This window comes from Colletotrichum truncatum, assembly GCF_014235925.2.
Source record: "Colletotrichum truncatum strain CMES1059 chromosome Unknown Contig_0002, whole genome shotgun sequence".
In the NCBI taxonomy this organism is placed as follows: Eukaryota; Fungi; Ascomycota; class Sordariomycetes; order Glomerellales; family Glomerellaceae; genus Colletotrichum; species Colletotrichum truncatum.
The window spans coordinates 6,487,904-6,511,962 of NW_027222399.1; the positions used below are offsets into that span (position 1 = coordinate 6,487,904).

The following is a 24,059-nucleotide window of genomic DNA, read 5'->3' on the forward strand; positions in this document are numbered from 1 at the left end:
GGAGATTCCTGTCGCGAACTTTCTCGCCTGCTAGTGCGCAGCCGTTGCTTGAGGTACTCCCCGCTGATGTAAACCAACTACATCTTTCATGCCACCAGCCGAAGTATTTAGGGTACATGATTAGACAATCAAAATAGATTGACTGAGCATTTTGGCTTCATCTCAAAGATATGTATAAACGTAGACTTAAATTTATGCGTGAATCGACTGAATAGTCTTCTATTCCACCTTTGACCATTGACATTTTTGAAGACACAATACAATATCAAGAACAAACATCCATACGGCCAAGCTTTGGACCAAGGTTTGTGTGGGTGGCAGGCCTCGCCAGCCCGTCACGTGGGCTGACGGCCGCCACCACTGGTCTTAGCCAGCCTCCACAGCCCTCTAGTTAGCTAGTTAGTTCTTCCACCAACAACACCACTTCTACTGAGCGATTCTGTGCCGGTTCCATCCCACAGTTTGTGTATCTGTGAGACTAGTTGGATTCACATATAACACGAAGTTGAGCAGCCTTTTAAAGCGTATTGGAATTTTACTCCATCATATCAACAACTTCATCTGGCCTGCGATGACGCCGATACCTCATTCGCCCTCGGCTACCTTACTACTCATACTAACCGAAAGAAATATATCCCGAGGGTTTGTGTTGTAACATCCAATCTATCATCTCCGCCAGCTTACATAAGACTAGGCTCATATTGCAATTGTTTACCAGTAAGAGCATGAAGGGCTTGTGCCAACTTGCAAAATTGTCTTGGTTAGTAATAATTTGTCAGCCCCATGCATAGACTCAGAAGTCAACGGAGAAATAATAACTTGACCAATAACGCTGACAAACAACTTAGTCCCTGGCGGACAGTAGGGGTAGACAAGTATAGGTTGTGATTGTCTCGGTTAGTCGGCTTCTAGAGGAAAGGTCATAGTCTGTAACGATAACTCGTGATTTCTCAATTAGGTTTGATGCGCACGGCTACGCTGTGAAGAGCCAATGATTAAGTAGCATCTGTTCGCTGTTTGAGTTTATGCCCGCTCACGGGTAGACGGATCAATCGTCCCCACAGGTCTTGGCTTTCCAGGGTTTTGTTCGGTAATTTATTTGGATCTTGGCTCCTCGACTATCGGACAGGCTCAGGGATGGGCTTCAAGACCGCCAATCACCATGGTTGATGACGGTGACTTTAAACTTTAGGTACGCGTATATTTTGGAACAGTTCATGAACCTTGTCAACTTGCGCTCGGCGACTGCCGATTAACCCGGTGCCGTGAGGTTATGCCCCAATTCCTTAGGCGAGACCAGTGATGCCACTTCGTTAACAAGATATCGGAAAGGCACCGGGGATTGTTAGGCAAGACAGCCATCCGTTCGCCCGCAAATTGCGCAATGTTTGATATTATCTGATTCTCAGCCTGCTCATCAACAAGAGCTCGATCGATTCCAGTGTACCGTATCTTGAGTTTAACAGGAGAGTTATCCCCATGCTGCCACATGTGCAGGTTGCAATAAGTGGCTGGCGCTATAGATCTAGCGCAGTATGTGGGAGGGGTTATGTGGCCAAACATACAGTTCTGGTACGTGGATTTACCTCTGTTCAGGAACGTGGTGGGGTTATGGATTACCCCGGGGGAATAGCTCCACATACCCCCCTTCACCATTAGAATAACGTGTTGGGCACAACGATTCCCCCGCCATTGATCGACCGCACGAAGGGAGATTCCCTTTTTCGTCTATCGTCAATCAAATGAGTTAATTAAACCCCTTGAATTGCGCCTAGATGGCAACTAATCTACTCCGTACATCTGCTCATTCGAGGAAGAATGACTTTACATTCCGTCTCGGTAAATGGCACTCGCGGCATGGGCCCCGTTCTATCAACTATATAGGTGTAAAGTCTACACGCACCTTGAATTACATTGAGAGAGGTAACCCATCTTCGCATCGTACTTTTGACACACTCTTTTGAACATCATCGTCTTATATAATATGAAGTTCTCGGTTTTCCAGACGGCTGTGGCGGCTGTTACTGTTATTTCAGCCGATGCCAAACTTCTGATTTGCTCCGATAGTACAACCGCAAACTATGCTGCAGACTCGGTTCTCCAGGGGTAAGCAACTTGCCTAGTAACAATCAACTTAGAAAACTTGACTTACTGGCTTGCAGGTGGGGCTATTACATCGGAGACTACTTGAGTATTCCGGTTAGCAACCTCGCAAAAAATGGTCGCTCCACTCGTTCGTTTATCAACGAAGGACTTTGGGATACACTTTTGAAGAATACAGTGGCAGGTGACTTCGTTGTTATTGAGATGGGGCACAACGATGATGGCGACCCTCGCACAGACACCAAGGACCGCTTCACCCTACCCGGCATCGGCAACGACTCTGTCCAAGTCACGACCTCGACAGGTACAAAGGAGACGGTGCATTCTTTTGGCTTCTATCTTCGCAAGATGATCGCCGATGTTCAAGCGAAGAAGGGCATCCCTGTTTTATCTGGCATGGTCAATCGCAACTACTGGTCCGGCAACAAGTTGCAGTCTAACTGGGCCTTTGCGACATATGCCGAGCAGGTTGCGCAGCAAGAAGGCGTCGCTTATGTCGACCACACTAAGTACTCAGTTGCGACCTTTCAGGCCATGGGACAAACCAAAGCGACGACTTACTATCCCAATGACAAGACACACACAAACTGGGAAGGCGCTAGGATTAATGCGCAGACCTTTGTTCAGGCCCTCAAGTGTGGATCTGGTGGTGGTGGTCTCAAGGGCCAGTTGAACGCAGCCGGTCGGTCAGTATCGGTGACGGCCTGCTAATGGTACCAATCTCCGGTTTCAATGCGAGTCACAACTTACCGATAAACCGATGATCGAGATAATACTATAAGAGATTATTGGCAGTCACCTGGAAATTGAGGGTAACCGACGATGGAATAGGCCTAAATTGAAGGCATTGTATATTGTAGCTCTGTTAGGACCACTAACCTTGACCATTTTACCCATATTTTCGGCTGAGATACATCCAAATATCTCACACGCTCATCCCGGTCGACTGTGGATTTCCGCAAAGTGAAGAACGTTTGCTACGCTTCTTCAGCCTTGTTACGGATGCTCAGAGATATCTTACTACCAAAAGGCACCTCAAAGTCCCACCGAAGTGAACGCCTTATGAACATCCGGTTTTACTCATGTCTTCCAAAATGGAGATTTGCCAAAGCGATTTTGTCGTGCTTCAAGTAGCGAGGGGCGTTGTCCGAAAAGGCCAATTTATATCTAACAGCCATGCCCATTAACTGATAGTCAAAATACAAGTCTCTGCATCAGTAAAACATTCTTACAGTGACAAAATTAAAGCAATAGGTAAAAGAGTTATTAATACCAATACCTGTGTCTTACCGTGGTCGATCGTCTTGAGTCTATGTACACTAACATCAACACTAGCTACCTATAACAATGTCACTTCTGAAACTGAAATTTCTGTTACATCCTCGCTAATGCGACAAGATATTGAATGAATTCGTCAAGTCTTAGGAGCTATGGGTGATTAGGCATTAAAATTATACATTTCACCATAAAAACTAAGTCTAAGTACGAATCCTGTTCGTTATACCAACTAACTTCCGAGCTTCCAGACATATCCATAGGCATTCAATGCTCAGTCCGCTTCATATGAGCAATGTCTGGGAGTTATTCAGCCGTATTGCTTTCGGTTTAATAAGATGAGTGTAGGATACTGCCTAGGACTTCAGCAAGGTAACGCTGCCGGTATTCAAAATGCTGTGGCCCGTCCTTTCTTATCGTTTCGGTCATGACCTCTATTATCTTCGCGTGAAACTCTTTAGGTAGTTGAAGTAGGTACCTTGCCTCTATGGTGATGTCCTTCGCTTCGTGATCCGCAAGAACATCAGAAATTGCCCCATCTTGCATAAGACGAACACAAAGATTCTCTAGGAGATCATTGACAGTAATAAAGTGGAGAACAGCTTCCAGCGATGTCCCTTCAGGTACCATCTTATGAAGTGGTAACGATTGATCTTTGATAAGTCTGGACTTAACGTTAGATAGTTCCAGCTCGCGAATGACTGTGTCTTCGGTCAAATTAGACGGTTCGCCGACAGGAGGCCTGTCATAAGATACCGTACGACGAAGCCAAGAATTGTAGAACATCGAGGACAATATGACTGGAATTAGAGCAACGTAGCCTTGCCATCTCGTAGCCGTGACCATAGACGCTGCGCCGCCCACTAAGCTGCTCACACCGCTGGCCACGGTGTAGATATGCACATTGCGGGTTCGTCTTCCAACGAGGTTCTTGGCTTGACCATCTTGAAAGCGAAGATGGGAAACCGCAAGATTTCGATGCTCGTAGGCTCGGAGAAAAACGTATGTGGACCACACAACGTTGACACAGCCGTAAAGTGCTATGGGCCCATTGCCAATATAACCAGACAGCAGATTGCTGGCAAACCATATACGGTGATTGGCCCCGCCAATCGCCATATATGTTCCGATACTAATAAGAAAAGCACCGAAGCCGCTGCAGATGTCGAGTCCAAACCGATTCATTATCTCGCTACCGAGTTCCCGAAAGTTGAGGTCTAATAGTGTATCGATGAAGATGACTGATTGGCCTCTCCTAATGCGTTCCGATTTCTCCTCCTTGAGCACTCTCCGCTCTTGGCGCAGATAGCAAACATTATCCCAGCTAAGTAGCGTATCCTTAAGAGCCAGAATCGAAATAACCAAGGCCAATGTTCCTCCAAGAGCCATAAAAACTATGGCATAGATTGGGACAGGAATTTGGTTCCACACATTTGCGGCAAAGTCTCCAGCGTTGGCGAGTTCAAGAAGTCCCATGGTGCTTAGTAGACTGTTTCGCAATCTGCCCGCTTTCAAAGGCATCCATTTGGCACGGCGCCGGATCAAGCTAACGTGATCCGAGTTGTATATTCTCGAGTTGTTGACGGTAAAGCTGCTCCCGCCTGACGCCTGAAAAGGCTCTTGAGCCACATCAGATGTAGCCGTATCGGTATCTTCATGATTTGCGGCCTCGACTGTAACATCTGTATGGCCAACGGCAGCCGAGGGTGTTTTCGGGGTTTCCATCGTTTATGAGAGTCAGGAAGGTGGTTTCAATCAGGTAGGAAAGTCTATAAGCACTACTTCAGAATGCAACTGCAAGGGTACAATGGTGAAGGTTGAAATTTGCTGAGATCAGTTATTGGAGGCGTGCAGAACAAGACAACACCCCATGAAGCGGGAGAAAGGGCCCCAGGGTGAAAGCAGCAGCACCTAACATTTCGAGCGCTGGAAAAGAGAGAGAGCAACGTAAATGGTTCCATAAGAGCAGAATCTATGGGGTAGCTGACGTGAAATATTACTGTGAGGCCCAGACACTCGGCCCGAAAAAATGGGCCTGATTCTGTTAGTGCCACACAACTGAGACGGCGATCGGAGGTCCATGGCCGGTGAAATTGAATTACGGATGTCGGCACGGGAGGCAAAATTGAGATCGCCTCTAAAAATAGTCCGTCCCATAAAACTAATCACTTGTAGGGCTGTATCGGTCTCCTAGGAACCCGGGCTGCCCACGCGATTTTAGGTCTATCTACAGTCAAACCCGAAAAACTTAAATTACCTAGAGAACTAGAGATTGAACGCCGTAAAGCATCAAAGATTGCTCTAGTACCATAGTTTACACAGTCAGACCTTTAACAAGTACCTGATCAGTCAATAAATGTATATATATCACTACTAATGCACAAGTGAGTTTATACGGTCGGCCTGATGAGGACATGAGAAACAGGCCCCGTTTAGATCTTAAGGTGACTCATAGCGACTGGACCTTCTTCCTTCTAAACACTAGCACAATGAGATGATGCATCAGTATTGAATGCTACAATTCCGTTATCAACACTATTGTACCTCGAACCTCCTGCTATCTGGGTAGGGACAATAAGTGAAAACATTACCTAGTATTAATGATGTCACCGCCATCTTAGCTACTCGGTTATGACGCCTATGATTGTCTCGAAAGAGCGACGGTGGTCTTCTGGTTTCGTTAAAATTTTCTATCGTTCGGGTACAGCAATGACCTTCTGGAGCAGGTACCTACTACTTGCGTCACCGCCAGAGCGTATTGACAACACAGAAATGTTTATCAGTACACTAAACTGTTGGCTATGAGAGATCTAAGTCACCAACCACCTCCCTTCTGACTGGCTTTCTCACGCTACATGGTGGCATTTCTAACCATTCAGAACTGGATTCGATATGGTAGCAAAGTCAGAAGGACTTACATGTATGATATCATGCGGCAATGTCCATATTTATATCTGCTACCACAACCTGAAATCAGGATCGCATCGTCACCGCTCACTGGAAAAGGGTCTTTCGGATTTCAAATGTCCGATAAAGAGCAGGAAAACTTGCTGAACATGCGAGCCGGATAAGAAACTTGGCCTGACGAGATTTCCACACCAAAAGGAAAGAAAAGAGTAACACTCTGCTGCCTAGCTTTCAGCAGCCTCGTATTTAAGCCAATCCTCTTGCAAGAACGTGCCATTGTGGCGAGTGTGTTTGAATTGCCTCGTGTTCTTTATATCGCTCAATTTCTAACTCCGAAATAGTGTATCGGGATTTGGTTTACCGTTGGTGGTTGGTGGTCAGGCTGTAGACTTCATATCTTTGTCTCGCATCTACTATGCAAACTTATACACTCAGATCGGATCAACAACAACTCTGTATACATTGCAGGTCAATGTAGCATGCAAGGGACTATACTAATTATGCATCGATAGCAACTCACTCAAAAATGGATTTGTTGATTATCTATCAGAAAATAGTTCGGGTTCATACGCTAACCGAAAATGGCTTTTCCATGGTTATGATACGTCAATAAGCTATGCAAGGGCCCGCCCGCATTTACACTCAGTAAGAACCACCTACGCCCAAACCAAAGCCGGAGACAAATGATTATATATCAAAAAATGATTCGGTAATGCATGCTGTGGGAGTTTATCCAATCAGTGCAAGTCGGAGTGGACGTTCCCCTCTTATTACTAGTACCTAGGTAGTTCCAGTTAAGCTCAGGATGCAGGTATAGTCTTACAAGTTGACTTGACTGTAGCAACCTTCCCGATTTGGAGTATTCAGTAGAAACTGATTACAAAACCTAAATTTCAGAACCTCTTTGGCTTTCCATTGCGGTGATGACGATGCAATTCCCACCCAACCCTTTTTGCCTCTCTAATCAAAGACCAAACCCCGATAGATCCCGAACAGAGGCCGGAAAGCACAACTCTGAACAAAGTCTTGATTCTACTGTAAACTGGCTGCAGGCCAATCATGATGTCTCGAAAATCCAGGTTAGGTGGAACTAGCAGTCTTATGAGGAATAGAACATTCAATGCAATGCGTGGATATGACGTGGAGATGGAAAGACATCATAGTTTGCCTCAACCCAACTCTTATAAATACGAGAAGCATGCCCACGATTTCAGAGACTATTTCCACATCACCATCGCCATCAACTCAGAAACACTCAGAAACAAAGCCTAGCTATACCTTCAACGCTCCTCTTCAAACTATTCAGTACGCTATCATCTCCATTCTGCTTACAGAGTGACCATCCTGACAGCTGTGTGCTAGAAATGATGCTGTCTGCTGCTTCTCTTGTGACAGTTTTGGTTGCGCTGACTTCAAGCGCTTCCGCCACTGTCTTCACTGGAACTCGAACTGCCACTGATGGATCTAAGTCCAACGTCGCCTGGTAAGTGCCCAATGTATTCCGTTGGACCTTTCAATACCGTAGGAACGTCAGCGAAGAAATCAAAGAAGTGGCAGAACAGAGATTTCTACCACAGAGACAATGTGCGCCAATACTGACTGCGAGGCTCTTTCAGGACCAATGGCACTCCCGACATCTGTTCGGGATACGGCACTATCCAGCAAGGAACCGGCAACCCCTGCGGTATCAACTTTTGGGTCGACGGCGGCAACGGGCCATTCACCCTTTCTGGCTGCGGCGGCAACGGACTTACCCTGTTCCGCAATGGCCAGTTCAACTCAAACTGCAAGTCGGAGAAGAGGACTATCAACTGCTCTGGTGGGGTTAAGATTGCCCAGAACTGGGCGTGCTACTAGTGTTTGACTGTAGCAAAATTTCGGTAGTACCACCAGGCAAAGTGCCAATGGTATATTAGACTATTAGTGTTATGTTCTTGCGGTTGTTATATGCTATCACGCCTACTATTCAACATACTCTGGACTGGTAACATATAGGGAACCAAGTTGTCTAACTCAATACACTCTTTTTACATATCAACATAATCATCCATACAGTTGCCATGACTAGTTGAATCGTGAATTAGTCACGCTGTTAAAAGAGCCTAGGTAACTTTGCAAACAGCTGTGCTTTCCAGTGTGGGTTGAGCAGCAGATAAACATAAGTCTCTTTTATGAATCTGATTGGCTCAGAAGACACAAGCTATGAGGCTTCAATTTACGATGCTGACAGTCTATCTTACACCACCCGAATCTTCACAGATTCCCTTATAAGCGTTACGTCTGGAAAAACATTATACCTTTCTTTGAGGCTCTCCAGTTCGAAAACCGGGAATGGGTGTAGCTCTTTCACAGTAAAACTTAACAGGTTAAAGCGGTCTTAAATATGTGCCCTTACGTATTTGTATGAAGATCCCTTCTCGTTTCTCCGTTCCCTCACTCATACTTTTCACGCTCTTCTATGCTATGGTCTATTGTCAGGCAGCATAAAGCCTACCTAAAAATCGTTCACAGTAAGACACAATCTCTTATGGATTTCTTCGAAAATATTACCTCTGGTAAGGGCAACTGAACCTATTAGCTTCGTCCTTCTGGTACTTGATCGTGTCTTTGATGTGTTCTAAGCACGTAGGGATCCTGGATTCCTTCTACTAGGGAATCATTACACTATTGTGAGGTTTGGCTGGTCTTGATGCCGTCATTTCACTCGTGAACCTGCACCTGTGCTCAGGTAGCACTCAATAATTGGCACTCCATCACCCAGACGCAATGCAATTAACGTCCCACACCCACTTCTGGGCACCCCCCACATTTGGGCACCCCATTTACACCAAAAACGCCGTTTTTCGAAATTCTATATTAAACTAAATACTTTACTTATTAAAGAGAATAAATATATATTAAATAGATTAAGACTTAATTATAATACTTAAGTAGCTATATACTAGTATTATTGATAATAAGTATTATAAATTCAAGGTTTAACATTTATAATACTAATTTACCTAGCCTATATCTTAATATATAAAATAGGTAGAGATATTTAACTAATATGATTAGAATTTTTAAGTAAGATATAGTAGATTTATATATTCTTATACTTAGTAAAAAATTCTTTAAGCTTAGAATAATATTTTAAAATTTCCCTTAAGAAAAGTTTCTATTATAGAATTTTAACCCTTAATTATACTATATTTACTAAAGTAATACTTTTAAATCTCTTTTAGATATAATTATATACTTTTAATAAGTATAAATATTAATTTCCTAGATTTTTTAAATAAGTATATATAAGCGAAAATATATTTTTCTAATGTTAAGGAATACTAGTAAGTTACTAGTATCTACTAACATTTTAAAGCTTTTAGTTTTAAACTTCTATATTATAACTATTATTATATTTAAACCTTTATAAAAAATTAGATGGCTATAATTATACTTAACATAGTTTATATATATTTTCTTTTCTTAGTAAGTATAGTAGTTAGTTTAATATAGAATTTCGAAAAACGGCGTTTTTGGTGTAAATGGGTGTTACGACCCGTTGGACATGGTCGCCAACACGACCCCGCCTGGATCCCGGCGGCTAACGCAGGGCATATGTAACCCAGCCGGACAGGTGTAACCAGGGATCCTCGGAACGGAAGAACTATGGACAAGTCACGTGGCCTCGGGGATAACGCGGGGTAAGGACAACCCGGGCTGGATATGTTGGATATGTCAGATATCCAACCGATCCCCGGATATGTTGGATATGTCAAATATCCAACATAGCCAAGATAAGGAGGACCGTTCAGGACTTGTATATAGGATGGACTCGAGCCGGGCTCGAGGACAGACTTCCATAGCTCTTCAGCAATCAACTTTGTGATTACCCTAACCGGTACTTTCAGCTATACCTAAGTGACGACTACTCTACGACTCTTGTTGAGGCCTTGACTGATCACCAAGACCTTTGAAGATCTACGATTCAATCGACCAGACCCTAGAACGACTGTTACTACTCTCAATCCCTGGCTTACTGTTAACACAAACCCACTGTCAGTTAGCTAGCCGTAACACTTTGATTGCTCCTGTTTAGTAAGTCACCTTTTGAGAACTATTAAACAGTATAGACAAGATGTCTTCTCGCGCTTCTGCCAAATCACCTACTCCAGGATCCTCATCCTCTTCGCGCAACCAGCCTCAGAGCCTCGCGCAGGAGCCCGCCAACACTAAGGACTTCGACATGCCGGACCTCAAGTACGACTCCGATGGAGATGGCTCTTTCACCAAGGAAAGCTACGATAAGCTCCGACGCATAATCCAGAAACAAGAAGCCGAGACAAAAGACATGCAGAAAATCGTCAACGAAAACCGACAAGCAATAGAAAACCTCAACAAGCAACTCCAGCACGCTAGACAGGCCTACAAGAAGCTGGAAGAAGACATCAAGGGGGACGCCAACCTCCGGAAGATCCAGGAACTCCAGGGGGAAATCACCACCCTCCGGGCCGCCGCCAACATCGTCACCACGCCCGTCCACGGAGGACGACAAAAGCTCAAGCTCAGTACGCCTGTCACCTACGACGGAACCCCCGGGACCCTCAAAGGATTCCTGATTCAGGTCAAAAACTACCAGAACTTTCACCATAGAGATTTCACCAACGAAACCGAAAAAGTAGTACACGCAGCCACCTACCTCCGAGGAAAGGCCCTCAAGTAGTTTAAACCAATCCAGGAAGAATACCTCAAATGCGAGACCCTCGACGAGTATACCACCGAGACCCGCGACATCTACGCCAATTTTAAAGGATTCGAGGATACGCTCAGGTCACTCTTCCAAGACCCCGACGAAAAGCGACAAGCCGAACGAGATCTAGCACAACTTAAGCAGACTAAGTCCGCCAAAGACTACTCCGCTAATTTCCGACAACTTAGCGTTCAACTCGACCTCACCGAGGAAACCAAGATCTTTATGTTCTATCAAGGACTAAAGGACGAAGTCAAGGACGAGATCATCAAGATTGATCGACCTGACGACTTTCTCTAGTACGCCGAACTCGCCATCAAAATCGACAACCGGCTTTTCGAACGACGAAAGGAAAGAGGCGAAAAACGACAAAACCCCAACTCAGGACGCAAGTACCAGTAGCAGCCTCAGCACCAGTTCAACAACCAGCGAAACGACAATAGACCCTACAACAACTAGAATAACCCCCGACAAAGTACTGCCTATAGTCACCATAGTAGACTAATAGACCTTAGTGCTATACAGAGAAACGACAAAAAGAACGACAGTTAGAAGAAAGACAGACAGTACTATAACTGCTAGAAGATTGGACACCTAGCATACGAATGCAGGTCACCTAAGAAGGAACGCTTCCAACCGGTACTAGAGAAACGACAAGCAAGTATCGCTACGAAGACGATCCCTTATAAACAACTTAATTGGACTACCTGCTTCGATGACAACTGCCATATCCACTCTAGTAGTAAGGAATACGCAGGATGGTACCCCCAGAAACCTCAAGAACGATCTGGTTACGACACCACCAACGTACCTAAACGGACCCTCGCTGCGGGATATAGAAGCAACAGCAAAATCGAGCGCAAGACAATCGAACGGCTCGACAGTATAAACGACAACGAGGAATTAGAACAAGACAATCAGCGAAGGCTGAGCCTCCTCTACGCAGGACGACAAGCCTACCTGCAGCGGATTCAACAGGACTCACAAAACCCTATATGGCAACGACAACTCGGTACGCTGGACGCATATATCGAACGACGACAACATGCACAAGGAGATCCCGCACGGATCCGCCAGATCAACCAAGAACTGGAAGAACAGGTCGAATCAGAAACGACCAAGAACACCCCTAACGACTCGGAAACACCTCGCGATGTTGCCCGCCAACATGCCTAACTAGAAGTCGCCTTTGAAGTCGCTTCAGTCGACGACACCAGCTCTGGAGAGGACTCTGACGAAGAAATACAGTAGTATTACTGCTACCAAGACCAGCGCCGAGTCCACTATATTAAGAAAGACGAAGCATAGAAGAAACAGCAAGAAAACGACGAACAAGGAACGGACGAGCAGTCAAAAAACTAGACTCGCCTACCGAAGACAAGGGACAACGACAGGCAGTCTAGACAAAGTCCCTATATAGCGCAACGACGCCCACGACACAACGACACAAGCATATACAAGTCTAAATACAGCTCAACGGAAGAACAGCTACCGCCATGATCGACAGCAGAGCCCAAGGAAACTTTATATCACTAAGAACGGTAAATGAAAGAAAGATAACCTAGAAAAGAAAAGCAGCCGAAGACTGCTACGAACTTAGCACCGTTAAAGGAGAACAAGTCTAGTACGGCGGAGGACGTATTGCTATGGAGACAGCGCAACTCCCTTTGCAGATCCATGGCCGGAATGAGCGACTGAACTTCGATATTACGGAGATAGGAGACAAGTACGATGTCATCCTTGGAAGACCATGGTTATACGATAGTAACCCACGGATAGATTGGAGAACAGGCTAACTCCATTAGGACTAGGATTTAGTCACTGAGAAGCAACTACGGAACGGTGCCTTAAACGAACCTCTTAAGACTCCTGAAGCAAAGAGATTTCTAGCATACCTACGGATCAAGGATGCAAACGCTAGGACGTTATCAGCAACAGACATCGGCAAGGAAGACCGACTTCTGTCTATCCCAGAAGAATACCGGCAATACCAGAAGCTATTCGCCGAAGAACTCGAGACCGGACTCCCGGAACATAGCAACTACGACTACGAGATACCCCTTAAGGAAGGGAAGGAGCCAAAGCTAGAAGCAATCTACGGACTCAACCAGAAAGAAATGGAAGCACTCGACGCTTACCTCGAAGAAAATCTACAGAAGGGATATATCAGACCCTCTACATCACCAGCAGGATACCCAATCCTGTTCGTACTAAAAAAGAACGGCAAACTACGACTCTGCGTCGACTACCGGAAACTCAACGACATTACGATCAAGAACTGCTACCCACTACCGCTCATCTCCGAACTACGAGATCTACTGCACGGAGCCCAGTGGTTTACAGCACTCGACCTAAAAGGAGCCTATAACCTGATCCGGATGAAATCAGGTGAAGAATGGAAGACAGCGTTTCGAACACGCCGAGGACATTACGAATACCTTGTGATGCCCTTCGGACTTACCAACGCACCCGCGACATTCCAGACGATGATCAACCACGTCTTACGAGAATTTCTAGATGTGTTCGTCGTAGTTTACCTCGACGACATCCTAATCTTCTCTAAGACTCTGAAAGACCACAAAAAACATATACACCAAGTACTACGGAAACTGCAAGACGCCAAACTCCTAGTGGAACCCGAGAAGAGCAAGTTTCACGCCAAAGAAGTCGAATTCCTAGGTTTTACGATAGCCCCAGGAATCCTCAAAATGTCCAAAGACAAAATCGCAGCAGTACGAGACTGGCCTACACTACAGAACGTTAAGGACGTACAATCCTTCATTGGATTTGTGAACTACTACCGACGATTTCTGGAAGGATACTCAGACAGAAACGACCCCCTCACGAGACTTTCGAGGAAAGACATCCCCTGGCAATGGGAAGAAGAACAGAAAAAAGCCTTCGACGAGATCAAACAACAAGTCACATCGGAACCAATACTCGTCATACCAAACCCCGAGAAACCATTCGAAGTCGAGACCGACTCCTCAGACTATGCCATAGGAGGACAACTAGGTTAACGAGACGAAGAAGGACAGCTACGACCTTGTGCCTTCTTCTCACGCAAACTACACGGCCCAGAACTCAATTACCAGATACACGACAAGGAACTCATGGCAATTATCGAAGCATTCAAAGAATGGAGACCGCAACTCTTAGGAACCAAGTACGAGGTCAAAGTATACACCGACCACAAGAATCTCGCATACTTCACCACATCGAAAGATCTTAACAAACGACAAATTCGATGGTCCGAATTCTTGTCAGAATTCAATTTCAGAATCGTCTACCGGAAAGGCAAAGAAAACGGCAGGGCCGACGCCCTCAGCCGAAGACCGGACCATGAGGTCTAGGTACCTAAGGAAACCCGAGTTATCCTCAAAGCAGACAAAAACGGAGACCTTGTGCCAGCAGCCAGACTCTTAATGATGGCCAGAAGAGACAGTACCAGCACGCCTGGAAGGATGTCTCCTGAAGCCATTAGGGAGATACACTCCGCACCCGCACACGGTCACCAAGGCGTAACTAAGACATGGAAACGCATCCGCCAACACTACGACAAAACGGCTACACGACAAGAAGTATCTTTAGCGATTAAGGACTGTAAGGTTTGTGCGAAAAGCAAACCCAGCCGACATCAGCCTTATGGAAAGATACAGCCGCTCCCAGTGCCGCAAACCGCATGGGAATCCATCTCGCTGGACTTCGTCACTAAGTTACCTAAGTCCCGTGAACCGATGACTAACGTCCACTACGACAGTGTCCTCGTCATCGTCGACAGACTCACAAAGTATTCGTACTTCATCCCGTATATAGAGTCTAGCACTGCAGAAGACCTCGCCTACAAGTTTCTACAGGTGATCGTAAGCCAACACGGAATGCCGAAGGAAATCGTATCCGACAGAGACAAGCTGTTTACTTCCAAGTTTTGGAGATCCCTGATCTCGCAGCTAGGATCCGACCACAAGATGTCCACCGCTTTCCATCCGCAAACCGATAGCCAGACAGAACGAATCAATCAGATCATGGAAACCTACCTATGCTGCTACGTCAACTATCAGCAAGACAACTAGGTTCAACTGCTACCTATAGCCTAGTTCGCCTACAACAGCGCAGTAGGAGAAAGTACAAAAGAATCACTATTCTATCTGAACTATGGATTTAACCCAACAGCCTACGGACAACCTCGACAAGGCCTAGCAGCTCTGAAAGCTGTGGCAGACATCAACAGACTTAAGGAGATCCAGCAGGAACTCCCCAGAGACCTCGAATTTGTGCGCGAACGCATGCGCAAATACGCTAACAAATCAAGAGTTGAGGGACCAACTCTAAAGGAGGGGGATAGTGTATACCTTCTCCGCCGCAACATCAAAACAAAACGACCAAGCGATAAGTTGGACTTCAAGAAACTTGGACCCTTTGAAATTACGAAGAAGGTATCTAACGTCAACTTTAAACTCGCACTACCCGACAGCATGAAGTGTCATCCAGTCTTTCACATTTCACTTCTCGAATTAGCACTAAAGGGATCGTATACTACGGACTATATCGAAGTAGATCCAGAATAAGAATACGAAGTCGAACGGATAATCGATCACATCGAAGAACAAAAAAGTATCCGCTACCTTGTCAAGTGGAAAGGATACGGACACGAAGACAACACATGGGAACCACCTCAGAGCCTCGAAAACGCACAGGAAGAACTCGGACGTTACTGGAGACAGCAAGAACAAGAACAACAAAGACAAGCACTAGTACGAATCGAAAAACAAACGCCAAAAAGTCAATTTCGACTACGACAACCACAACCCATCATCCGTCCACCACGATCAAACAAGCCACGGGATAAACACCCTCTCATTCGTTTAGGAACCCCAGAGCCACCTAAAGGAACCCACTAAGGGCCTCCAACACCCCCAGGAGACGCTTCAGGAGTACTCCGCCTCTCAACAACCGACCCTGAATCCAACAAACCAAACTCAGCCAACAAGGATGGCGACAAAGCGACATCCGGGTACAGGGTATCCCAATCCGCTGTGAACTCCACCGGCAGACGAGGCGAATCAGCCGAAGGACGAACCGGTTCTACCCGACGCTGCTCTGCCTCTGCCTCCTCTCTCTCAACACGCTCTAACTCCTCCATACTGTCGATACCACGGCGCACCGCGCGCATCATCTTTTCAAACTATATCTTTTTCTGCTTTCGAAGACGCTCTACTTTGGCGTCCAGAGCACGACGCTCCTCTTCTGCCTTCTCCAAAGCATCCTCAAGCTTCTGATGCTGATCACCAATCCGACGAAGTTGCTGGGCACTGAGACCCTGAAGGTCGCAGTAAGACTTGCCGCCACGAACGCATTCGGCGCATCGAGAGGAATCAGAAAGAGAAGCTTCGCACGACGAAAAACCCTTTACCTCACAGGAGGAACAAACAGGCATGACGGTACGATTGCCCAAGATAAGACTCAAGAGGGAATCGCGCTGCTTTGTCTTTTCCGCACGAGAATCGAACGATCGAACGACCTTTCGTTTTTTGACGCGACCTGACATGATGTGAGCATCATTAAAGGAAGCAAGTTGGGCGCCCTCCCACCTGAGGGCAGACGACCTACTTAAGCTGGTCTTGAGGACAAGACCCTTGGAGAGGAGACCTGATGTTACGACCCGTTGGACATGGTCGCCAACACGACCCCGCCTGGATCCCGGCGGCTAACGCAGGGCATATGTAACCCAGCCGGACAGGTGTAACCAGGGATCCTCGGAACGGAAGAACTATGGACAAGTCACGTGGCCTCGGGGATAACGCGGGGTAAGGACAACCCGGGCTGGATATGTTGGATATGTCAGATATCCAACCGATCCCCGGATATGTTGGATATGTCAAATATCTAACCGATCCCCGGATATGTTGGATATGTCAAATATCCAACATAGCCAAGATAAGGAGGACCGTTCAGGACTTGTATATAGGATGGACTCGAGCCGGGCTCGAGGACAGACTTCCATAGCTCTTCAGCAATCAACTTTGTGATTACCCTAACCGGTACTTTCAGCTATACCTAAGTGACGACTACTCTACGACTCTTGTTGAGGCCTTGACTGATCACCAAGACCTTTGAAGATCTACGATTCAATCGACCAGACCCCAGAACGACTGTTACTACTCTCAATCCCTGGCTTACTGTTAACACAAACCCACTGTCAGTTAGCTGGCCGTAACAATGGGGTGCCCAAATGTGGGGGGTGCCCAGAAGTGGGTGTGGGACGTTACGCCTGAAGACATAGATACCAAGTGGATGTCGCGTCAAAACCCTCTTGTATATGTAAGTAGCGTGAAGTTTCTGGTTGCATTACCTGAAATGTCAGAACAAACACTAAAAACTCCTTGACTTATCGCGATGGATTTCAGATGATTTGAGAGATAGGGCTATTGGGAAACCCCAACAGCAGTAACATCAAATATTACATCGACAGGGGTTGTGGCGCAATGGAAACCCAGCAACAACGTCATTTCCTCCACACCGAATTAAGTGACTATTCCATCCGTAATTAACAGCGATCGGTATGAATTAGGAAGATAAATTGATGCTGGAGGACGGCGCAGTCGTTGAAAAGATGTCACGTCGTGCCGATATCCGCTGACATACGAACTTGACCCCGCTGAAGGATCAACTTAACCAATAAGCCCTTGCCAGAACAAACTTCGTATCTATTTCGAGGGTTTAACCGTAATCTCACCGCATGCGTCCTCTCAAAAGTGCCAATTGGGCCTGTAATCAACGTTTCTGACCATGTGCGGGAGCAAAGCTTGATTCAGCCACCATACTGCCCGAGATGCTAGTCCCTGTTCAGCTTGCGGGATTGATGTTGCTCAACCCGCGCCAAGACCTCCATAATGTGTAAACATTCAGTGGCTGGCTGTACTTACATTTCAGTAGCATGCCGCTCAATGCCACCTAATCATACCCATGTGGTAGGGCGCTCTTGAGGTTGGTGAAACCATAAAACCCTGTGAAGAGCCTACGAAGAAATAAGAGCTTCAGCACACAGTATTGCATCTCGTTCATTCACAATACTTCAATTCCTACCTCGTTTACTCTCCCCTTAAGTTCTTATAATTTCAATCCAAGATGCTCGCCGCAGTGGTAAATACTTGGGATTCTGAGCCAAACTATACAACTGTCCCCGACCTCCCTGACCCTTCACCCACAGAAATTCGCCTTCGTGTCCTCGCGTCCGGTGTCCATCGTCTCGTCATCTCACGGGCCCGCGGCCGACACTACTCCGCTAAGACCTTACCCCACAACGCGGGGGTCGACGGCATCGGCGAAGATCCCAACACCGGCCAGCGTTACTACTTTTTTACTTTTGAATCCGGCTCCTTTGCAGAATTCGTCAACGTCGACCGTAAATTCATCACGACGCTCCCGGAGAATGCTGACCCCGTTGCCACTGCTGCCTTCGTCAATCCGGTTTCCAGTGCGTGGATGGCCTTTACTTCACGCGCAGCGCCCCAATTTCCAGGCTTTTCTGTAGCGATCCTTGGAGTCACGAGCACTAGTGGACGCGCTGCTGTAGACGTTGCCCGTGCGAAGGGCGCCGGCCGTATTATTGGTGTTGCTCGTAACGCTGCTGCACTGGCGGAGATACCTGTCGACGAGCGTATTGTGTTGAGCCCGGAGACGGATTGGTCTTCTTTGGGCGAGGTCGATGTTGTATTGGACTACATCTATGGCAGTACCGCAGTGAAGTTGTTTAGGGCACTGCCTGAGTCGGAAAAGGAGGTTCAATATGTCCATATCGGCGCTCTGGGCCTCGAAGGCGACATAACCGTTCCTGGGTCATACCTGCGGGGCAAAAAGCTTGCAATACGTGGCGTGGGACCGGGAAGTTGGACGATGGAAGAGTATGCAAGGGAAATCAGGGGAATGGTTGATGTGGCTACCCAAATAGAGCGGAAGAACATTTTCACAGCTCCTTTCAAGGATTTTGAGAAAACGTGGGCCAATGTTCGTATGGGTGGCGAAATCGATGTATTCATAAGCGACGACATTGCTTAAGGATGGTGAAGACAGCATCCGCATACGAGAAATGAGTTTGTGACTAGAAAAACTCTCGGTGTTTAGAAAAAGTTGAATATCACTTGTTTGTCGGATTTAACAACCATGACACGTTAGCTTGCATCGTCATGGCTTGTTTGCTATTTCCATAGTTTTAAAGTGAAGAATTGCATAAGCATTTCTACTTCTGTCATAGTCGAAAAGCTTTGCCGTGATTGACGGCGCATGCGAGAATGTCTCCCCTTGTGTAGACCTTTCTCATCCTCTCAACTAGCTTCTCGCATGTGTCATCGAGGAATCTAACTCTTACACAAGTTGTTTAACATTCGGCTTAACTTCTACTTTTTCATCTGCATCATAGATATCCTTAGGCTTATCCTCGAATACTATAGTCACAAAGGTCAGTACTATAACCACCACAACCAACGATGTAGTAACCGGACTGATAGGGTCAACCTACAATAGGCCAACTCTTCTAGAGTAGGACCCTTGGTTTCTGGGTAAAGGAAGTATATGGTCGTCGTCTCAACAACAAGCCAAACCTGCGGATTGTAAGAATGAAGTATAACTCGGCACACAGAGAGCAAGGCCTTACGCAGTAAAATAAGTAGAACTTCCAAGCAAGCGCATCAAGACCAATGGGGTTGACGAAGGCGTTAAAGGCGGTACTGCCTCGCACGAAAAACTGGAGAATGGCGATACCCTTTGCGCGGTGAACAAAAGGGAAGACCTCGGTGATGTAAACAAACAATAGTGGCTGCATGATATTGTATGATGCATTGTAGACGAAGATCATGGCTACAACTGCCACGGCTGCGGCGTGACCGCCACTGATAGCGTAATGGGCACTAACACCGGTAATAGTGGCAAAGACTGCAACCATGCAGCAAAAGGCTGTGAGATACTGGACACGGCGGCGTAGGACCCGGGTCAGGAAGGCGCAAGCACCTGAGGTGAGAAAACTCCAGCACTGGATGGGCATTAGTTTTGATCACGGATTCTGACACATCTCTGAGCGACACATACAGATAGGGAAAGATTAACGATATTCTGTGTGCGCTTGTCTGTAACACCGACCGTTGTAAGAACTCTAGCTAGATAGTAACTGAAAGAAATGATTATTAGTAATCCAGGTCTCGGTAGGCTAAGAGAGTAGGAGAAATTGTCCACCCGATTCGCAAAGGGACGTCGGACTTACGATACCAATCCATTGCCAGACCACTGAGAGAAAACGCCCATGCACATTGCAATAAGAACTCTCTTCCTATTGCCGGCTGATTGCAGAAGTTCAACCCAACGCCTCTTGGAGTTGTCCAGCTCCTGTCTCAACTGGGTGGATATTTCGATATACTCGGCGTGGACAAAAGCAGAGTCAGGGTCGCCCTCGCCATGATATTTAACCAGAACTGCCATGGCTTCTTCATTGCGTTCTTTGAATAGAAGCCATCTAGGAGACTCAGGAATGAACCAGACGAAGATGATCTGCAGGATAGAGGGAGCGCACTGCAATGCCGAGGGAATACGCCAGGCCCAGTTACTCTGCAAGTTGTAGGTTCCAAGTGTTACTCCAGCTGCTAGTATAGCACCAGCAAACCAGGAGACGTTAAAAAGACCAGAAATAACCGGGCGTTCGCGGGGATAGGTGAGTTCGGCAAGAAGCTGTGAGGCCCCAGAAACGGCAAAAGGGATACCGCAGCCAAGGAGTAAACGCGAAGCGAGGAACATGCCGACTAGAAAACAATGTTGTCAGCCTTGGTCAAATTTTTTGATGGCTATCAGTGAGTTTGGTATGTGTTTCGTACTATTGACAGAGCAAGTCTGTAAGATCGTGCCAATGATTAGAATGACCGAACCAAGTGTAATGCTATGTTTTCGGCCGATTCTATCAATCACCCAGGGAACGATGGGAAGAACAATCAATCCGCCAAGGTTATAAGATGCACTTGTGACTCCTAGAAGAGCTCCTTTGGGGTGTCCGAAGTCTGTAATTATGAATCATGAGCTTCATGCCAAAAGTAAGGTAGACACTCCAAGATTTGGAAACTGACGTTCTTGCCAGGCAGTCACAGCCTGCAAACCATTAAGAACTGAGCCGTCGTACCCAGTGGTCATTTCAACTCCAAGTGCTGCTGGTACAAGACAAAAGTAGAGGAAGCGGAGGTTGGGCTTTCGATACCAGGGCGTGGTGTCAAGGGCCATGAGCCGATTGACTTCGGACTGTTCAGCCACCACGGCGACATCTTCTTGCTTGGGCATTTCAACAACTTTTGGCTCGATGAATGTTTAATAAATGCGAACAAATACGCCGCCTGTCGAGCCCCCTCGTGCGCTCTTTAGGTCTGGGATATAGCTGGCTTTTATGTTGATTTGGTGGTGCGCATCATCATGCAGGCCTAACACCTCGTGCCGGGTTCCTGTGAGAATGCAAAGGACATTGCCCAAAACGAAACTGTGATCGGAGCCAACTAGCATAACGTCTGTCCAATAAGACCACAGTGGGAAGATTCAATAAAGAGAATTTCGCCATCAAGCAGAACCCGGGAAGTTGGGTCACGTTAAAGTCGTTCGTCTAGAGTGCGGGGAAGAGCCTCGTCGATAAGTCTAGCGGAGAGTCTAGTGAGGTCTTGCATGCGGGGAGCTCTAGAACCTCTTCGCTTCCAGGTCATCCACGTCGGAAAACTCGTCGGTTTTGGGTGGAGAAATATGCTTTCAGGGATTCTCCAATGCTTATGTATGGTTGAGGCCATTCCCTCCACCAACACCCATACTACGCCCGAAGGATTCAACTAGGAACTTATGGAGACTTATGGCTCGTGCGGTACGCGGATTAGACTGTAGTATTTCATCAAAAAGGATTGCATCCATGATGTCGCCTGGCGCATATCACGAGGGACACATCTTCCGACCTGAACTGCAGATTACCACATGCCCAACATGGTGGCTTTGACTTCCCCTCACAATGATCCCAACCCAGCAATTCCTGGGTTCAGTCCTGATCCATCCATCTGTGTCATCAACGGTGTCTTTTTCCTTGTAACATCCAGCTTCCATCTCTACCCCGGCCTTCCTGTCTACACATCTAAAGACTTGAAATCATGGAAGCTTCTTGGTAGGCGTTCCCCCAGTCCCCATCAGCCGCGGTCGTCTGCTAGTTCTAACTAATGCCCAACAAAAGGCCATGCTATTCATCGACATGACCAGCTTTCACTCAGGCATTCCGATACCGAACTGCCCACCTCGACCTCGGCTACCATTGCAACGGGAGGGTTATGGGCACCTACGATTCGACACAATGAAGGTACCACATACATCATATGCACCAATGTTGTATACAAGCAGGGTCGGACGGACTCGTTGAGAAGAAACTTTATTATCCACACGACCGACATCCTTTCTAACCAATGGAGCGATCCCATTTATTTCGATTTTGATGGCATTGATCCGTCACTATTCTTCGACGACGATGGCAAGACATATGTCCAGGTCTGTGCACACCCGCGAGGAGGCATTTGGCAGTTCGAGATCGACATCAAGACTGCCAAGCCTTTGACGGCACCTAAACTCCTATGGGAGGGCTGGGACCGCCGGTTCACAGAAGGTCCTCACATATACAAGAAGGACGGCTATTACTATTTGCTGGTTGCTGAAGGTGGCACATTTGAAGACCACATGATATCGATCTCACGTAGCAACAGCATAAATGGGCCCTTTGAGCCTTGCCCAAGCAATCCGCTCTTGACAGCAGCAGGAACCAATAAAGTTCTTCATCACACGGGGCATGGCGACTTTTTCCAAGATGGTAATGGTGGCTGGTGGACGGTATTTCTCGGTGTCCGCCGCAACGGCAGCCGATTTCCTCTTGGTCGAGAGACGTTTCTTACAAAAGTTGACTGGCCAAAGAACGAATGGCCTAGTATACATGATCCGGAGGCTTATAGCTCTGACACTGCCCAAATCACCTTGAAAGATTCTTTTGAGAACAAAAGTTTCGTTCACCTCAGGGACGCAGAAATATCCAGATACAGAATTTCAGAAAGCGGCTTGACAATTTCCGCCAGCCCAGCAGACCTATCAAGTCATAAAGACACGTTGAGTTTCGCAGGGCGCCGCCAGATATCCCTTAACGGAACCTCCTCTGTTGCGCTACGGACCTCATCTGTAAATGTTGGAGCCGGATCTCTCAGAGCTGGCATATGTGTCTATAAGGACGAACACAGATTTGCTGCGCTTGGATACGACTTTGGCGGGACGCAAGTCTATTTTGAGGCGCGCAACAAAGCAAGCGAGTACTCTGCAGAAGCGAGTGATGGTGCTGTGACGGCAGATCGGATCTATCTTTGCGTCTGCTACACTGAGCTTGAATGGACTTTCCAATATCGTACCGTTGAGAGCGAGCCTTGGATCAAGCTGGGGGTTGTAGATACTCTTCAGCTCAGCGGCAGGGACTTCACAGGGCCTATCATCGGCATGTATGCAGTAGGGCAAGGGGACGCCGAAAATCACCAAGTTTCTTTCGAGGAAGTCAAGCTTTGATTAGCTTCGCACTCTGGCGGAAGCCTCCCATTGCAACAGCGGCTTGAAGGCTCTAGGGATTAGGGAATATCTATTTGAAATTTTGATTTTGCTGTCTCGCTTGCATCAATAGATGAAAGACACTTGTTCAGATTCAATCTTTGTTGAGGAGAGGAGCATTCCGAATATGGTTTGAAGAAGGCCTGTCTACCTCCAGCTAAAAGAAGACATAATTGAAGAAGAAAAAAGAAGATGAAAAAGGTGAGATAAGTGGCAGGCTTGAATGAACGGCAAGATTAGCCTCTGCTTCAATGCTCATACCATCAAGCAAATTTAAATGTAAATTTTGCCTAGTCAATACTGTTGGTCACTAGTTGTGACAACTACTAGCCGAACACCAAATTTTAGCTAGACAGTTTGCGTTATTCGTACCTCCTGACCCCATCTCGCATAATAGTGGGACTCGGATCCCCGG

At 46.7% G+C, this 24,059-nt stretch overlaps 7 protein-coding genes across 7 annotated transcripts; 5 read left to right on the forward strand and 2 right to left on the reverse strand.

Moving 5' to 3' along the window:
- Positions 1 to 1,984: 1,984 nt before the first annotated feature.
- On the forward strand, positions 1,985 to 2,814 carry CTRU02_204732 (rhamnogalacturonan acetylesterase; the record flags this gene model as incomplete). The annotated part of the gene is made up of 2 exons (XM_036721210.1): positions 1,985 to 2,106; positions 2,163 to 2,814. The coding sequence occupies 2 exons, from the start codon at positions 1,985 to 1,987 to the stop codon at positions 2,812 to 2,814; spliced, it is 774 nt and encodes a 257-aa protein (XP_036587194.1).
- Positions 2,815 to 3,708: 894 nt separating this feature from the next.
- On the reverse strand, positions 3,709 to 5,103 carry CTRU02_204733 (uncharacterized protein; the record flags this gene model as incomplete). The annotated part of the gene is made up of 1 exon (XM_036721211.1): positions 3,709 to 5,103. The coding sequence occupies one exon, from the start codon at positions 5,101 to 5,103 to the stop codon at positions 3,709 to 3,711; it is 1,395 nt and encodes a 464-aa protein (XP_036587195.1).
- Positions 5,104 to 7,649: 2,546 nt separating this feature from the next.
- On the forward strand, positions 7,650 to 8,142 carry CTRU02_204734 (uncharacterized protein; the record flags this gene model as incomplete). The annotated part of the gene is made up of 2 exons (XM_036721212.1): positions 7,650 to 7,768; positions 7,902 to 8,142. 2 exons carry the CDS (start codon positions 7,650 to 7,652, stop codon positions 8,140 to 8,142), a joined length of 360 nt encoding a protein of 119 aa, XP_036587196.1.
- A 2,368-nt stretch (positions 8,143 to 10,510) lies between these two features.
- Positions 10,511 to 11,144, forward strand: CTRU02_204735 (reverse transcriptase domain protein; the record flags this gene model as incomplete). Its single annotated transcript, XM_036721213.2, has 2 exons — positions 10,511 to 10,888; positions 10,947 to 11,144. The coding sequence occupies 2 exons, from the start codon at positions 10,511 to 10,513 to the stop codon at positions 11,142 to 11,144; spliced, it is 576 nt and encodes a 191-aa protein (XP_036587197.2).
- A 6,998-nt stretch (positions 11,145 to 18,142) lies between these two features.
- On the forward strand, positions 18,143 to 19,072 carry CTRU02_204736 (quinone oxidoreductase; the record flags this gene model as incomplete). The annotated part of the gene is made up of 1 exon (XM_036721214.1): positions 18,143 to 19,072. One exon carries the CDS (start codon positions 18,143 to 18,145, stop codon positions 19,070 to 19,072), a length of 930 nt encoding a protein of 309 aa, XP_036587198.1.
- Positions 19,073 to 19,378: 306 nt separating this feature from the next.
- Positions 19,379 to 21,328, reverse strand: CTRU02_204737 (major myo-inositol transporter iolT; the record flags this gene model as incomplete). The annotated part of the gene is made up of 7 exons (XM_036721215.1): positions 19,379 to 19,458; positions 19,533 to 19,614; positions 19,668 to 20,042; positions 20,099 to 20,177; positions 20,271 to 20,802; positions 20,875 to 21,054; positions 21,121 to 21,328. 7 exons carry the CDS (start codon positions 21,326 to 21,328, stop codon positions 19,379 to 19,381), a joined length of 1,536 nt encoding a protein of 511 aa, XP_036587199.1.
- Positions 21,329 to 21,997: 669 nt separating this feature from the next.
- CTRU02_204738 (xylosidase/arabinosidase) lies at positions 21,998 to 23,605 on the forward strand (the record flags this gene model as incomplete). The annotated part of the gene is made up of 2 exons (XM_036721216.2): positions 21,998 to 22,181; positions 22,248 to 23,605. The coding sequence occupies 2 exons, from the start codon at positions 21,998 to 22,000 to the stop codon at positions 23,603 to 23,605; spliced, it is 1,542 nt and encodes a 513-aa protein (XP_036587200.2).
- Positions 23,606 to 24,059: the final 454 nt, after the last annotated feature.